The sequence below is a fragment of the Haemaphysalis longicornis genome, unplaced genomic scaffold, assembly GCF_048455015.1.
Source record: "Haemaphysalis longicornis isolate Haplotype H1 unplaced genomic scaffold, Haemaphysalis longicornis Haplotype H1 scaffold_9, whole genome shotgun sequence".
Lineage (NCBI taxonomy): Eukaryota > Metazoa > Arthropoda > Arachnida > Ixodida > Ixodidae > Haemaphysalis > Haemaphysalis longicornis.
This window is the reverse complement of record NW_027526460.1, coordinates 139,524,144-139,541,409: the sequence shown is the minus strand read 5'-3', so window position 1 is coordinate 139,541,409 and position 17,266 is coordinate 139,524,144. Positions and strand designations below refer to the sequence as shown.

At 48.9% G+C, this 17,266-nt stretch overlaps 1 protein-coding gene across 1 annotated transcript; it reads left to right on the top strand.

The window, feature by feature from the left end:
* Window positions 1–8,837: 8,837 nt before the first annotated feature.
* On the top strand, window positions 8,838–10,049 carry LOC144151497 (uncharacterized). Its single transcript, XM_077682567.1, has one exon. It carries the CDS (start codon window positions 8,838–8,840, stop codon window positions 10,047–10,049), a length of 1,212 nt encoding a protein of 403 aa, XP_077538693.1.
* Window positions 10,050–17,266: the final 7,217 nt, after the last annotated feature.

Sequence of the window (17,266 nt, the reverse complement as noted above, 5' to 3'; positions counted from 1 at the left end):
GGCGTGCAAGACCAGAAACTCCCAACGCGGCTAGGGAGGCGGAGCGCGGTTTTCACTCACGGAGCACAGTGTAGATAGCGCGGCGATAGCGTGCTATTGCCCAGCGTTCCCCGTGCTCACCCCGGCGGGCTCGTCGGCAGAACCCTTCTGTCTGCTTTGTCTTCTGCTTAGCGGCGCTGTTGGCCTGTTTTGGCGCTGCTTCGCGTCCGTTGCGCCCATATTCCGCACGGCTTGATTAACTTCTTCGACAGAACCTCCAGGGTGACCCGGGCTCGACGAAATTAAGTGGTCGTACGGCAACGATACGTTAAGGATTGGTTTGCAGGGCGGGAAAACAAAACGTAGAGACCACTTACAGACATCTGGCCGCTAGAAAAACGCCAACTTTTCCGCACGGCTTCTCACGAATGGGAATGCGTTTTCTAAATTGGTGAATACCAATGCGGTTGTGTTTCGACAGGTATTACAAAAGACGAATGGAGCAACTGTTTCTGATAAATAGCTATTATAAAAGTTCCGTCAACTTTCTCGCATTCTCAAACTTATGAAACTACTTGAAATCTATACAAATGGGAAAGACTAAGCCCACGAGTCCGATTGCTTTGGTGTCTGCGCTTGTGCCGTGCGGTGGTGTAGCCCCGAGCTAGCACATCAGGATGGCTAGGTATCGCTGTCTCATGCTTCGAAACACGCTCCTCTCCGGTTCCTTTCTTCCGACGCACCGTCGGGCAACAGCGGCGGCGTCCGCCGCTCGAGCCCGGCCATGGCCGAGGCTGCTGCGTTCGGGACGGCGCTCCTGCGAATGCCAGGTAAAGGCTAGCAGAATCTCTGCTTTCACTCTTTCTAAAGCCACGTGTGTGAATTCAAGTTACGTGGCTTGTGGTGTTGTTGTGGGGGTCGTCCACGGCTTTGCTTTGCAACCACCTTCACAGCGTGGATTGGAGCCAAGTTTTTTTGTCACAGAGTTAAGGACTCGCAAAAGATTATTATTAAAGGTCTCATATTATTGCTTCACCTAGCTCGTGGATCGATGCACCATTCGGTAGGCTATAAAGGTTAAACTGGAAGAATGAAAACAGCGCGACGGAGGGAACACAAGAAGGAAAAGACCCACAGGTAGTTGTTGCCACTCCTATGATTATGTAGGAAACAGCTCAAGTTATAACATCTTTGCAGCTTATTCGAACTTATTGCTTTACCCATTACTGTGTCATGCAGCCGTTACGTTATTCCTAGCGCAATGTCGTGCTATCGTAGTAAACCGCGAATATTTTATATCAGCGCGACGACATGTAATTGGCCAATCAGAGCTTCAGTTCAGCCTGATGAAACATGTGGGGATCCTGGCGCCCGAGCCATTCCGCGATCGCTAGGTTTGTCCGGTTGCGCGGCACTTTTACCCTCTTTACCCGAAACGCTGGCTCGTCTCGCCGCCGCTGTGTAGGGCCGAGCCGTCTTCTCAAAACTCCTGAATGAGGTGAAGGCTGCACCGACCGTTGCGACGATAAAACACTGTCGCGCAGTACGTTCTCCGCCCTGGTAGTGGAGCTAACCCCACCTCATTGGCCCGTTTTAATGATTGCCGAACTCCCCCTCTCGCCGGGACGCGAACGGGCGGCCTGCGCGGGGGTCCGTTAGGGGAGACGCTTCTAGGACGCCGAAGGCATTGGCCGAAGTTATGTGACGCTTTCTTTACCAGCCGGCTGCAACTCTGTTGCGAGGGCGAAAGCCCACCAGCCCTCCCGGCTGCCGGCCCGTGCCTAAGGCTGCTCCTGTTGTCCCTACGCTTGCACATAGTAAGGCGGTACATACAACTCGACGAAAACGCCGTGTGGTACGCGCCTGTGAGCGAATGGGCCGCGTCTTCCTCGCTGCTGCGAGCCGATCTGGCCAGCACGGTGATGCGCGCGCACAACGGTTGCACCGCGCCCCGGAGTTTGCCCTGGCCGAAGAGCCCACTGACTCTGCGCCGACGACGCGCGCACACTTGCGCGTGGCGCCCCATCGCCATTTTCACGTAAAGGAAAGTACGTACACGTACTGTAAATTGCGTAACTGGGACGTTGGTGTAACCTAAACGTCCTTTCTCCGTACCCTGAGCATATTCCTTTGTCACCCCTACTCCACCTGCCCAATAGAGGCGCTGTCAAGTTGGTGTGACGGCGCTTCAGTAACGTGAGCGTGCTGAGTTAGCTCGAACCCACGGTGGTTCCTCGCAGCGTGCGTGAGTGCCTGCCTTGCGCAACGATAGGGTTGTGCATACTGTGAGGTAGAGAGACCACAAACATTAGAACAGCTGATTCGTTTCGAGCGGTTACAAATGCTGTTTTAACAGTTTTTATACGAATGCAATGCCTTCTTAAGTCCTTTGCTTTAAATATTTGTTGTGACGCGAAGGAACACACGTCACTAAATTTCTCCTTGTTTTAATGATGTGTAAAAAGTTGTGTATGCGTAGAAATAGAATTGCAGCGGTGGATTTTCAAAACAATGAACATTATTCAGGGCGCAGTAGTTTCAGAAGGAGCTTCAACAGTGGCCTATACATGGAAAACTATTTTGTATGAATTTGCATAAAATTAAAAATTTCAAACCCGTGTGCAGTGCTTTGACGTAACCATTCATTCTAGTTATCCCACTCCATTGATTCAGATCGATGTTTGCCAGCTTAGTTAAAAGGATTCATTCCTTTTTGTTGAACTGAGATTTAGTTAGGCTCCAACCAATACAATGCAAAAAAGGCAAAAACCCGACGTTTCGAAGCCGGCTCGGCTTCTTCTTCAGGGGTGACAGTGGCCACGCTGCAGCTGCGTCTTATAGTCTCACATTTGCTGGCCTCGCACAAAGCCCCTCGCTGCGGCACGTAATCCGTGTGCGTACACCGTGGGGAGAGTGCCAAGCGAGCGATTAACATTCCCAGGTGTGCGTTGAATATGCCACGATTCGAGGAAAAGCCGCTTCCTCCAGTTCGTTTCCCTTTCGAGGATGGCCGTTCCGGGGAAGTCAATTTTGTGGTCGGCCACTTCGCAGTGTTCGGCGACTGCACTGCGGACTCTATTTTGTTTCCGGACGTCGTTCTTGTGTTGTCTAATCCTCTCCGGCAGGTTTTTGGTCTCACCGATGTACGAGGCGTCGCACCCCGCGCACGGGATGCGGTAGACGACCCCGGGTGCCTTCTCTATTGTCAGCCGGTCTTTGGGGCGGGGGATTAAGCGGCCTATAGTTGTCGAAGGCTTGTGGGCTATTTGTACTCCTACCCCTTTGAAAATGCGGGCCAACGCCTCGCTTGTTCCTGGAATATACGGCACCGGCACGCGTTTCAGGGGTCCGACGATTGAAGTTCTTGGAGAGTTTGTCCCCCTCTTCTGCTCTTTGCGGCGGGTCACGGAGTGAATGAACTTTTTCGGGTAGCCGTTTTTCTTGAGGTCCGCAAATACAAGGCTTACTTCTTTCTTACGTTCTGATTCGGACGAGCAAATTGCCTCAGCTCTGTTAATTAAAGACGACACAACTGAGGCTTTGTGGTTAGCGGGGTGGGCCGAATTAAAATGAAGGTAGCGGCCGGTGTGCGTAGGCTTCCTGTGAACGGAGAACACCAGGCCCCTGCCTCCTCTTGTCACTTGGGCGTCAAGAAAGGGAATGGAGCCGTCTCGTTCACATTCAACCGTGAACTGGATGGCGGGATGAACTGAATTTAGGCGTTTTTTCAGGCTGTCAACTGCGGAGGTCTTCACTATGCAGAAGCAGTCGTCTACATACCGAAGAAAAAGTTTTGGTTTCGGCCGGAAGGAGCTCAAAGCCTTCCCTTCCACGTGTTCCATCGTCAAGTTCGCCATTGTTACAGAGATGGCGGCCCCCATTGCGGTTCCAGTTTGTTGTTTGAAAATTTGCCCATTATGCGAAAAATATGTGCTGGCCAAGCAGAACTCGAGTAGGCGGCATATCTCGTCGGCAGTGAGCGGAGTCCTTTCTTTTAGGGTTGCGTCATTTTCGAGGGCAGTTCGGGCCGCGGATACAGCCAGCGGTACAGGAACACTAGTGAACAATGACATGACGTCGAACGAGACCAGGCTCTCGTCTTCGTCAATGCACACCTGTGACGCAGGTTGCACGAAGTGTCTGGAGTTGCGTACATGAGTCGCGGTCTTCCCGGCGAGGGGGGCGAGGATGCGGTGCAGGAAATTTGTAAGGGCTCGGCACGGGGTTGATGTGAAGTCTACGATCGGGCGAAGGGGGGCGCCAGGTTTGTGGATCTTCGGTAATCCGTAGAAACTAGGTGCGGAGCCGTTTCGACAGATCAAGCGAAGGTATAGAATTTTTTGTTCCGGGTGGTTCTTGAAAATCGCCGCGAGTAACTTGTTCAGCTGCGTCTGCGTTTGGTTTGTAGGATCCCTCTTTAACTTCGTATACTCGTCTCCGTCCAAGAGAGCCGAAACCTTCCGGTCGTAGTCCTGACGGTCTAACACCACCGTCGAGTTGCCCTTGTCGGCAGGTAGGATGACAATGCTTTCGTCTTTTCGAAGTTCCTGGAGTGCTCGGTTTTCCTCTGCGGTCAAATTTTTTCCCATTTTAAGCGGCAATTTCGATAGGAGGCCAATCGATTTAAGTCTTATTTCATCTCGGGCGTGCAGCTGTACTTGTTGAACGGCTTCCTCTACCGCGGCAACGACCTTTGCAAGGGGGGGGCTCGTAGCCACATTGTAGCTCTGTCCTTTGGCCAGAACAGAAGTTTGCTCCTGAGTGAGAGTGCGGGATGACAGGTTGGTCACAAAACGTTGATCTTGAGCAATTTGGGGCGAGGGCCTTATCGACAAACAAGAAAGTTTCTTATCTTGCGTGATCCGGCGTTTGTCCGCAGTTGATGCCGCCACGCTGTCAGCAAACTCGTCGACGGAGGCCATCAGTCCGGGGAGGCGGTGCTCCAGTTGGCGCTTGGCAAAGAACAGGTCCAGTTCTTTCTTCCTGATGGCGGCGTTGCATTCGTGGAGGCGGGCATTGACGAGTCGATGTTCGGCTTTAGTGATGATATTCAGGCCCTCGGGGGTCGACACGGGCCGTTTCAGGCGCAGGCTCTCAGGGACGACTTTCCTTTCTTTACAGGTGCGGTTGAAGTCAAGATGAGTTTTGAAGACGGAGATTCCTTCCTTGATGCGTATGTAGCGCTTGACGAGCTGCATGGTGTCATGGCCAAAGCCTTGGCTGATAGACTTGAAAGTGAACATTTCGACAGACTTCTGTCTGGTTGGGAAATTACTGAACTGAGATTTAGTTAGGCTCCAACCAATACAATGCAAAAAAGGCAAAAACCCGACGTTTCGAAGCCGCCTCGGCTTCTTCAGGGGTGACAGTGGCCACGCTGCAGCTGCGTCTTATAGTCTCACATTTGCTGGCCTCGCACAAAGCCCCTCGCTGCGGCACGTAATCCGTGTGCGTACACCGTGGGGAGAGTGCCAAGCGAGCGATTAACATTCCCAGGTGTGCGTTGAATATGCCACGATTCGAGGAAAAGCCGCTTCCTCCAGTTCGTTTCCCTTTCGAGGATGGCCGTTCCGGGGAAGTCAATTTTGTGGTCGGCCACTTCGCAGTGTTCGGCGACTGCACTGCGGACTCTATTTTGTTTCCGGACGTCGTTCTTGTGTTGTCTAATCCTCTCCGGCAGGTTTTTGGTCTCACCGATGTACGAGGCGTCGCACCCCGCGCACGGGATGCGGTAGACGACCCCGGGTGCCTTCTCTATTGTCAGCCGGTCTTTGGGGCGGGGGATTAAGCGGCCTATAGTTGTCGAAGGCTTGTGGGCTATTTGTACTCCTACCCCTTTGAAAATGCGGGCCAAGGCCTCGCTTGTTCCTGGAATATACGGCACCGGCACGCGTTTCAGGGGTCCGACGATTGAAGTTCTTGGAGAGTTTGTCCCCCTCTTCTGCTCTTTGCGGCGGGTCACGGAGTGAATGAACTTTTTCGGGTAGCCGTTTTTCTTGAGGTCCGCAAATACAAGGCTTACTTCTTTCTTACGTTCTGATTCGGACGAGCAAATTGCCTCAGCTCTGTTAATTAAAGACGACACAACTGAGGCTTTGTGGTTAGCGGGGTGGGCCGAATTAAAATGAAGGTAGCGGCCGGTGTGCGTAGGCTTCCTGTGAACGGAGAACACCAGGCCCCTGCCTCCTCTTGTCACTTGGGCGTCAAGAAAGGGAATGGAGCCGTCTCGTTCACATTCAACCGTGAACTGGATGGCGGGATGAACTGAATTTAGGCGTTTTTTCAGGCTGTCAACTGCGGAGGTCTTCACTATGCAGAAGCAGTCGTCTACATACCGAAGAAAAAGTTTTGGTTTCGGCCGGAAGGAGCTCAAAGCCTTCCCTTCCACGTGTTCCATCGTCAAGTTCGCCATTGTTACAGAGATGGCGGCCCCCATTGCGGTTCCAGTTTGTTGTTTGAAAATTTGCCCATTATGCGAAAAATATGTGCTGGCCAAGCAGAACTCGAGTAGGCGGCATATCTCGTCGGCAGTGAGCGGCGTCCTTTCTTTTAGGGTTGCGTCATTTTCGAGGGCAGTTCGGGCCGCGGATACAGCCAGCGGTACAGGAACACTAGTGAACAATGACACGACGTCGAACGAGACGAGCCTCTCGTCTTCGTCAATGCACACCTGTGACGCAAGTTGCACGAAGTGTCTGGAGTTGCGTACATGAGTCGCGGTCTTCCCGGCGAGGGGGGCGAGGATGCGGTGCAGGAAATTTGAAAGGGCTCGGCACGGGGATGATGTGAAGTCTACGATCGGGCGAAGGGGGGCGCCAGGTTTGTGGATCTTCGGTAATCCGTAGAAACTAGGTGCGGAGCCGTTTCGACAGATCAAGCGAAGGTATAGAATTTTTTGTTCCGGGTGGTTCTTGAAAATCGCTGCGAGTAACTTGTTCAGCTGCGTCTGCGTTTGGTTTGTAGGATCCCTCTTTAACTTCGTATACTCGTCTCCGTCCAAGAGAGCCGAAACCTTCCGGTCGTAGTCCTAACACCACCGTCGAGTTGCCCTTGTCGGCAGGTAGGATGACAATGCTTTCGTCTTTTCGAAGTTCCTGGAGTGCTCGGTTTTCCTCTGCGGTCAAATTTTTTCCCATTTTAAGCGGCAATTTCGATAGGAGGCCAATCGATTTAAGTCTTATTTCATCTCGGGCGTGCGGCTGTACTTGTTGAGACGCAGACTATAAGACGCAGCTGCAGCGTGGCCACTGTCACCCCTGAAGAAGATGCCGAGCCGGCTTCGAAACGTCGGGTTTTTGCCTTTTTTGCATTGTATTGGTTGGAGCCTAACTAAATCTCAGTTCAGTAATTTCCCAACCAGACAGAAGTCTGTCGAAATGTTCACTTTGAAATTCCTTTTTGTTGCATCATTGGGGGTCCCTGTTTCAAACTTTTATCACCGAAAGGTATTCATACTGACGTACGCGCTTTCTAAGACTATTCGAATGTTCCCTTCGCATTTTTCTAACTTCTAAGATACCACGTCACAAGCCTTCTACGTTTAAAAAGCTGACAGGACTACCTCACATTGGTCGGCGCTCTACTCACGTTTTTTGGCGCAGGAGTAGTTGTGGTAGTGGTCGTTGTTGTAGTGGTCGTGGTTGTGGTAGTAGTTGTAGTGGTGGTCGTCGTGGTTGTAGTGGTTGTCGTTGTTGTAGTGGTTGTGGTTGTAGTAGTAGTAGTTGTTGTAGTGGTTGTTGTCGTGGTTGTGGTTGTAGTTGTTGTCGTTGTGGTGGTTGTAGTAGTTGTGGTAGATGTAGTGGTTGTTGTAGTGGTTGTGGTTGTAGTTGTCGTGGTTGTGGTTGTAGTATTGGTTATTGTTGTGGTTGTAGTGGTCATGGTGGTAGTAGTAGTCGTCGTAGTGGACGTGGTGTTGGTGGGAGTGGTCGTGGTGGTCATGGAGGTGGTGGGCGTTGTTGCGGTGGAGGTAGCGGTTGTGGTGCTGCTTGTTCTCAGCGATGTCGCCATTGCACTAGATCTTGTCGTGGGCATGGTAGTTGTTGTTGCGATTGAGACAGCGGTTGTGATGCTGCTTGTTCTGAGCGACGTGGCTATTGTAATAGGTCTTGTTGTGGACTTGGTGGTCGTTGTTGCGGTTGAAGTACTGCTTGTTCTGAGCGACGTGGCTGTTGTAATAGGTCTTGTAGTGGACGAAGTGGTCGTTGTTGCGGTTGAGGTTGCGGTTGTGGTGCTGCTTGTTCTCAGCGATGTCGCTATTGCAATAGGTGTTCCCGAAGAGCTGCTGCTTGCGAGGGGTAAAGGTGTCGTGGTTGTGGTTGTAGTGGTGGTCACTGTTGTGGTCGTTGTTGTGGTCGTGGTTGTAGTTGTAGTTGTGGTTGTAGTTGTTGTGGTCGTGGTCGGGGTTGTGATCCTGGTTGTAGTGGTTGTTTTTCTAGTTGTAGTAGTAGTCATCATAGTGGTAGACGTGGTGGTCGTTGTTGTGGTTGAGGTAGCGGTCGTGATGCTTCTTGTGCTCGGCAATGTGACTATTCCAATAGGTCTTCCCGAAGAGCTGCTGCCTGCGAGGGGCAAAAAACATATTTCGGTGAGATTCAACTTTTAAAAAGGCATTGGGGCATCATATCAATGATGTAGGTTTGATTTTAAATTGCGAGACCTACTACTCTCGCGATTTGCATTATGCACTAGTATATGCAGTTTTAAATCAAAGGCCGTGAAGGTATAAGAGCGCAAGCCTTACTATTTATTTAATGCTATTTTTAAAATGAGATAAGGTAGCGCACTTCTGTGCAGTGATCCGTCTGCAGAATGCCTTTTCGCACTTTGGACGGAGTGGACACGGCAGCACCGCCGTGACAATGTTGCCTTACGTGCCTCTACTTGTGCAGGTTTTGACGGAATGGTTCGTCGCGGAAGGAGCAGCGGCCCTTGTTATCGCCGCACAACAGGACCAATGGACCCCAATGAAGAGTGCGCACCAACCATCGAAGGAACGCATGCCCTGCGCAACTAGATCGCCTGTGGTGACAACGATGCTGTGCCACGTGGACTTCGTCGACTGCGCACCCCCGTGGAGCACGATGACGTCCTTGGCCTCCCCGATGGCAAGCCGCCCGGAGCACATAAAAGCAAGGGCCACCAGCTCAACCTTCAGTGGACACGGCAGCACCGCCGTGACAATGTCGCCTTACGTGCCTCTACTTGTGCAGGTTGGTGACAGAAAGTATGGCTTTCGTAGTAACTGTCTCTGCCTGATTGTGCTGCCGTGTCCACACACTGTTCTTGGTTGCTTGAATGATTGTGTGTCGGTTGTAAGCCTGTTACTGAAGTTGTCCGGTGACGTAGAGGAAAATCCTGGGCCTGAGATTGAAAAAATGCTGGAGGAAATATTAAGTAACCAGAGTAAATTACTAGCAAAAGTTAATGAAATTCAGGCAAGGCAGACATCTACGGATGCCAGCATTTCTGACATGCGTGTTAGGCTCCAGGCTATTGAAAAACAACTTGAAGGATTGGGTGTAACAGAGAACCGGCTTGCAACGATAGAATCAAGTGTTGGTCGCCACGACAGCGAATTGACGGTTCTTGCCAGGCAGATCGATGACTTAGATAACCGTTCTAGACGCAACAATCTTATTGTACGCGGAGTGGAAGAAGAAGAATCTGAGGACGAGGCAGTAGTCTTAAGTAAAGTGAATGATGATATATTTGGCAAATTACTTGGCTCAAAGTGTAGCTCCATTGGGAGAATTCATCGTCTAGGAAAGAAAATACCTGAAAGAGACCGACCGGTCATCTTGAAAGTAGCAGATTTCAGGGACAAAGCCAAAATACTGAAAAACTGCCGTAACCTCAAGGGGACACAGTTCAGTATCAGCGAAGATTACTCTAAACGAGTTGTTGAAATCAGAAACAAACTATGGATTTCATCAGCGGACGAAAGAGCAAAGGGAGCAAAGACTAAACTAATTTTCGATAAACTCAAAGTAAACAACGTTCTTTACGGCTGGAATGAAGCCACCAACGAGCGGTTCAAGTATGCTAGCTCAGGTCTCACCAGCTCTGACTGACGCAAATCGCGACCAACAGAATCTGTTAAGGTTATTAATGTAAATACCAGAAGTTTGTTGAATAAAGCTGATGCAGTTGAAGCTGCAATTATGGAGCATGCACCGGATATAATAGTCGTTACAGAGACTTGGTTACATACGGATGTAGCAGATTCGGAAGTAACACCTCCAGGTTACATAATTGTTAGAAAAGACCGGCAAGGAAGAGGTGGTGGTGTTGCGTTTCTTATTAAAGACAACATTAGGTTTTCAGTGTTGGATGATAACTGTGACATAGAAATGTTGTGGATTAGGACCAGATTCAGCCAGCGAACTGTGTCTATTGGGGGATTTATAGAGCGCCGAATTCTCCTCTACATATAACCACAAAGCTAAGAAATTTCATGGACTCTAATTTTAGCCTCCAAGATAACGTTTTGTTATTAGGGGACTTCAACCTACCGGGTGTTAATTGGCTATCCCAGTCTCCTGGATCGGAACAAGTTGCATGTTCTGAGCAACTACTAGAGCTGGCATTCTCTTACAGGCTAACGCAAATTGTCACTGAATTTACTCGGGTAGGTACTACAAGGTCATCTATCCTTGATTTGGTTTTCATGTCCCCAAGGCTGTTGCCGTTTCTCAGCGGTTGTGAAGTTGTAGAGGGCCTGTCGGACCACAGAATGATAGTAACGCACCTAGCAATGTCGCCAGACACCTTGGGTAAACCCACATTTAGCACTGCATTGAATTTTATGGCGGCTGATGATGTGTCTATTTTGAACTATCTTGATAGGTCCTTTGATGAATTTCAGGTCCTTTACAACACTGACTGCAGCACTGATAGGCTATGGCATTTCTTTTCGAATGTTGTGGGGAAGTGCATAGACAGCTATGTCCTCAGGATTAGAAAACGCATTTGTAAAGCCAATCCCTGGATTACCAGAGAAATCATTCACGCAAAAAGAAAACTAAAACGGAAACAAAAATCTTCTGCGAAAAATCGTACCCCTGAAACAACAGCTTGCATTACTTCAATGAGACAAGAACTGAAACGCTGATCAAGCAATCCAGGGATAGGTTTTTCAATGTGACATTGACGAAATACTTGAAGGAAGCTCCTTCGAAGTTCTGGCGCTTTATAACTCCCCCAGAAAACTCCCCGAAGCCACCTGAAATTACTCAACAACGTGTTGATGATTTCAATTCCTTTTTTGCTTCAGTGTTTACGAGTGACAATGGTATTTTGCCCGAGTTTTCTACGTCATCGATGCAGCGGCCGATTAATGATGTAGTAATCAGCGAAGAGGGTGTCTTAAATCTTTTACTTAATATCAATACAAAAAAAGCCCCAGCCCTGATGGTATACCAAACGAATTTCTGTACAGATACGCTGAATGGGTGTCTCGCTTCCTTACAAAAATATTTCAGTCGTCCCTGCGCAGTGGCTCTTTCCCATCAGCGTGGAAGCGGGCTAAAATTACCCCTGTTCACAAAAGTGGCTCCATTCTGGACGAGCGCACCTACCGTCCTATTTCGCTGATCAGCACATGTTCAAAGATACTCGAACTGTGTGTACGAGATTTAGGCGCACGTTAAAGATCCCCAGGTGGTCAAAATTAATCCGGAGCCCTCCACTACGGCGCGCCTCATCGCCTGCGTTGCGTCGGTGCGTTAAACCCTTCAATCAATCAATCAAGATACTCGAACACATTATTAACAAACACCTGATGTCCTATCTTGATGCGCACAATCTATTATTTTCGAAGCAGCATGGATTCCGCCGAGGCTTATCTACAACAACACAGTTAATCGAATTCGTTCACGATCTTTCAAAAACAATCAATTCGGTGGTCAAACTGATGTGGTATATTTGGATTTCTCTAAAGCATTTGATAAAGTGTCGCACTCGAAGCTACTGTTTAAAATTGACAAAACGTTTCAAAATAATCACTTGACTAAATGGTTTTCGTCCTATCTCAGCTCTCGTCAGCAGTTCGTTCAAATAAAAGACAAACAGTCTAGAGCAGTTGCAGTTAATTCCGGAGTTCCCCAGGGGAGTGTACTGGGTCCCCTTTTATTTTTGCTATATATAAATTACCTACCAAATCGCGTCACGGTCCCGATAAGGTTGTTTGCCGACGACTGTGTTGTTTATAGCAGAATCGAGACTGAAGACGACCAAGTTAACCTAAACAACAATCTTCAAAGAATAAAAGATTGGTGCAAAGAATGGCAAATGACTTTGAACGCAGAAAAAACAGTCTCTATGTCTACAACCTGGAAGAAAGCACCTCTAAATTACGATTACCAGATTGACAATGCTAGCCTTAGGCGTGTACAAAACTATAAATATCTTGGGTTATGGTTTACGCCCGACCTCCGGTGGAACACTCATGTTGATTATGTGTGCTCCAGTGCTACTAAGACATTGTATAGCCTTAGGCGTAACCTTTATAGCGCCCCATCTGATATAAAGTGCCTAGCTTACAAAACCCTAGTGAGGCCTATTATCGAATAATGTAAAATTGTCTGGGACCCTTACACGCAGTCAAACTGCAACAAAATAGCAAAAATACAGCGACTTGCCGCGAGATTTATTTTTAATAAATAACGCCTACATCATTCACCTACTGAACTTTGTAGAACAGCGGGCCTGGATAGTCTGGAAATTAGGTCGAGGATTGAGCGTCTGAAATTCCTCTTCCAGTTAATTCATAATCATTTTAAACTAAACTATTCAGATTTCTTCCAGGTCAACACACAAGAACACTCCAGACATCGCCATAGTATGTACATACCACCCCTAGCCCCACGTAGCGACTGCTTTAAGTTCAGTCATTTCCCACGTGCTATTGAAGATTGGAATATGTTGCCGAAGTCTATAATTGGTTGTTCCTCGCTTCCATCATTTGAACAGAATCTAAAACGGCTATTTCCTGAATAACAGTGACAAATGCGTTTCGTTGTGTGCATGCGTGTGTACTTTTTGTTGGTCGCAGGAGACTGCAGTAGTTGTTTTTCAAATCTTCAGCGTGGTGCAAAAGTGCCGCCTCAAAGGCGTCATGTACTGTTTTGCGCGTATGTATTACACTGCATGTGTGTTACATTTCTTGTTATGTATAACTTCGAGCTGCTGCTCAGAATAATACCGGGAAATTATCTCAAGACCTGTACTCTACCATTTTTTTCGCAAATAATTTTGTACTTCCACCCTGTAATGACCCACCTCTGGGCTAACAGTATAAATAAATGAAATGAAATGAAATTTTCAGCTGATTTTTATATTTGTAGGATTATACGATTTTGCGGGTGTTTGAAGACTGGCAAGCAAAAAATTGCTGCACACCAAGCATTTACTGATATATTTACATATACTGTAGAAATTTGGAAGATCACTAAAAAGGTCCAACGTAAACCGTGGACGACTCAATGAGCAATAAATCGCAAGATGATAGGTGTAACATTAAGAGACAAGAAGAGAGTGGACTGGGTCAGGGAACAAAACGCGTGTTAAGGACATATTAGTACAAATTGAGAAGATATGGGCGTGGGCCAGGCTTGCACTGCGAAGGCAAGATAACCGTTGGTCATTAAGGGTAACAGAGTGGATCCCTAGAAAAGGCAAGCGTGGCAGGGGGCGGCAGAAAGTTAGATGGGAAGATGAGATCGAGATGTTTGCGGGTATAAGTTGGTCGAAGTTAGCCCAGGACGGGGATAATTGCAGATCTATGTGAAAAGCCTTTGCCCTGCAGTGGGCGTGTATAGGCTGCTGCTGCTCATGGTGATGATGATGATGATGATGATACCGTAGAGGCCTTATCGTAGGATATTGAGTGAGCAGGATAACAAAGTCATGACTGCGAGTTTTAGCGTGCAAAAAGGATCGGTAAAGGAGCATATAAATTTAATAAAACAACAGGTAAGCAACGGAAGCCAATTGATTGATTGATTCATTGATTGATTGTATGGTTTAACGCGCCGCCATTACACAGGCTATGAGGCACGCCATTGTGCAAGGCTCCGGATAAATTTTAACCACCTGGGGATTTATTATGGCCACCGAAATCTCGAACACATGTTTTGTCGCTTTTAACCTCCATCATGAAAGCGGCTGCCGCGGCCAGAATTCTTACCGACGTCCTTGGGATCACCAGAACAAAGCCTTAGTCACTGAACCACCCCGCCGGGACTTTACAACAGAAAGGAAATGCATCTCGCAGTTTGCAGTAGTTTGAAGGCTATACAAGGAAATAAAATTGGCAACAAAATTTGATATAACATACTCAGGATATCGTAGAGCTTTAAGGGGGCTGTTGAATCCCCCGTGTGGAGTATGGGCTGTCAACATCCCAATCATCATCTTAACCATGTACATGATCGTGTGAATAGCGGGCAGAATCTCGTTCCTGTCAGCCATGATACCGAACCCTGCTGCCTGTCTCCTCTCGCCCTAACATTTGGTGCCGACAAACCCGGGAAGAAGACCAAACCGTCCACCGCCGACTCAGCCTGAGCCACCTGGAACCATGGCTGGTAGTGACATAATACCGACCAACGACTCCCTCTAAGGCACTGACGCCAACACTGGGGTTCCTACCATCGGCCTCGAGGGACGATTGACTAAGGAAACTCAACCGACACCGGGCGCGGCCATATTCGGTGCACCGAAGGAAAGGGACCACAACTCTCCGGCTGATTCAGACACGCAACGTCCCGTCCAGTCCACCAGGCTTGTCACAAGCAGTACCGCTACCGAAGAGCAAGCTGCTGAGCTGGACGCTCTGCGTTCATTGTGGAAGCATATCCGTGCTGATTTCGAAAGAATTCTTACCAATTTCGACCGAATATTGTCCTCACCGAATCACCGCTTACCCAAAATTGGAAGCTAACTTAACCTCCAACAAATAAGAAGTGGTCGAACCGAATTGGATTCCGATATTTTCAACCTGATCGAAGAAATTGAGCAGGAGGTTGAGTAGGCGGATCCCTACACCATTGCATTTCAAAGCGAACGCCTACCTCACCCATTGAATAGAGAGCCTCAAAAACAGGCAGCCTTTAGACATCAAATCTACATCAGTTTCCGAAACGACCATCTTCCTCAACACCCCGAGAGAGCTCAGCTGGCAACGCGAAGCACCATTTCATTTTTCAGTGTGTGCTACTCAAGAGTATAGTAAACTTCCCGTTTCAGAATTATTTTTTTGGTCAGGTGGCTGAATTTATGAGACACACACAGACCGACGGGAAACACACAGAACACAGATATGCGTACGCACGAACGCACATCACGCACACACACATACATACGTACATACATACATACTAAGAGAGTCGGTGAGAACGCTTGAGGTCCGCTTTATTTGCGTGGACTGGGCATGGCCACAAAAGAACAGCAACCATTCCAACAGCGCTAATGATGATCACCCGTCGAGAAGGAAGATGAAATGAGATGATGATGAACGCGCACAATGTACAAACGACAACGAAGCATAAAAAACTCCCACCTCCCCTCGCGGGAACCCCTTTGTAGATGCGACGCATAGGGGGTGTCGCGGAAAGGACCGAGCCGGGACCACGAACGGGAGCCGCCGCTTGATTGGGACAGGATGCAACACTATGTACATTGATGATGATAGCAGTGCACGCTTAGTTCGAGCGCACGGTCTCTTCTTCCTCCTCGCTACTAATTCCAACATCCTCCCGACCTCAAAGAAAGGAGTTAAACTATAATATCAGGCACTGCGTTATCGTTCCAATGTTCGGGGTTAACACAAAGCCAAGTCGGTGGAGTCCAATGTCAGTCCGGGGCAGCGCCGAGCGCACTTTCTCCGCCACCGGTGCTTGTATCGTCTGCCCAAACGACGGAGTGTAGAGTGGAGCCATGTGAGGTAGGGCACACAGCTCGCTCTGTCAGCGCAACAGTGCATAGGAAGCCCATCGCGCGAAGAGTCCACCTGAAGTCGTTGAGACGCCTTGAGGCGGTGTGGGATCTGGCCTGCATATCGTTGCTTGGAATGTTTCCCCGTTTTTCGTCTGGTCACCTTCTTCACTGCCGTTGTGCGAGTGGTTCTCTTCGGACAGAAAATCCAGAAGATGCCCCTCTTTTGCCGTTCTTCTTGGTATTTGATGCTTCTCCCTTTTTCTCCCTGTTTGCGCTTTAGTCGCGTCCTGTATTCATTTTGGGTTGTAGGTTTCGCATGCCCCCTACAATCAATAACGTTAGCATTTGTTGAAGCCTTTCGGTTCGCGACGACAGGAGATACCGTGCGGGGTAGCCGGTCGTTTCCTAAGTCGGATTCGGGTAATTCACCTTTGGGGTTCTGGCGGTTCAACGTTTCTGGCCGTGCTGAAGGCAATAAAGCGCTATTTGTAAAATTACCGGTGTCCGATTCTCGCTTAAGGTCCTGTTCCAGTTCGCCTATCAAGATTATGCTGGGATTATCGTTGCATGCTTCGTCAGTTACGCCCATCAGTAATGCCGCCGACCTGCCGAGAGACGTGCTGTCACTGTTTGAACCGTAATCAGAAACGAAGGTGCGCCTCCATGGTTCAGATTTCGTCTCATTCGCTCGCGAATCGTGCTTTTTAGAGACGATCGCAAATCCTTAATAACTCCTCCCAACTTCCATTTTGTCGTTACGATGGTGTTTGCCCATGTTTCGGCCTTTTGTTTCCGCGACAATGTTTCCGCGACAATGTTTCCGCGACAATCTTCTCAATGGCAACGAGGTCTTCGATTTTTCCGTCCGTTTCCTTGAGCGCTTGCTCTTTCTCTATCAAAGACTGGTTCCAGCTAGAGAGCTGCCCTAGCGAGGGCGGTCCATAAGAAAGATGCAGCTCAACTTCCCTAATAATTGTGGAGACTTCGTCACGTAGCTGAAGTCGTTGGCTTATAAGCTCCTCTATTGTTCTCCTCGGCGTTATGCAGTCCACAAAATCGTTGGTAGGTAGGCGTTCCTTTGTATGGCCACGAAGTACACCGTCGTTACAACGTATGAAGGTGGTGTCTTCATCGTGAATGCATGTGCTTGAAGCTCGTTCCTTCCATGTCGTTTCTATAATGGTGCTTGAAGCTCGTTCTGCGTCAGGTCCAACAGTCCTCGCCCCACGGCTCACGTTGTCGTTGGTTGGAAGCCCGCTCGGACCTTCCACCGTTGAGTTCCCTTGGCGCGGCTCCAGACGAGGACACAAATGCGCCGGTGAAAACTTCCTCTCGAAGGTCGATGGGGCCG

Bases quoted from the DNA above. Each gene is read 5' to 3' on its own strand.
- LOC144151497 (XM_077682567.1), top strand. From the start codon at position 8,838: ATGTTGCCTTACGTGCCTCTACTTGTGCAGGTTTTGACGGAATGGTTC.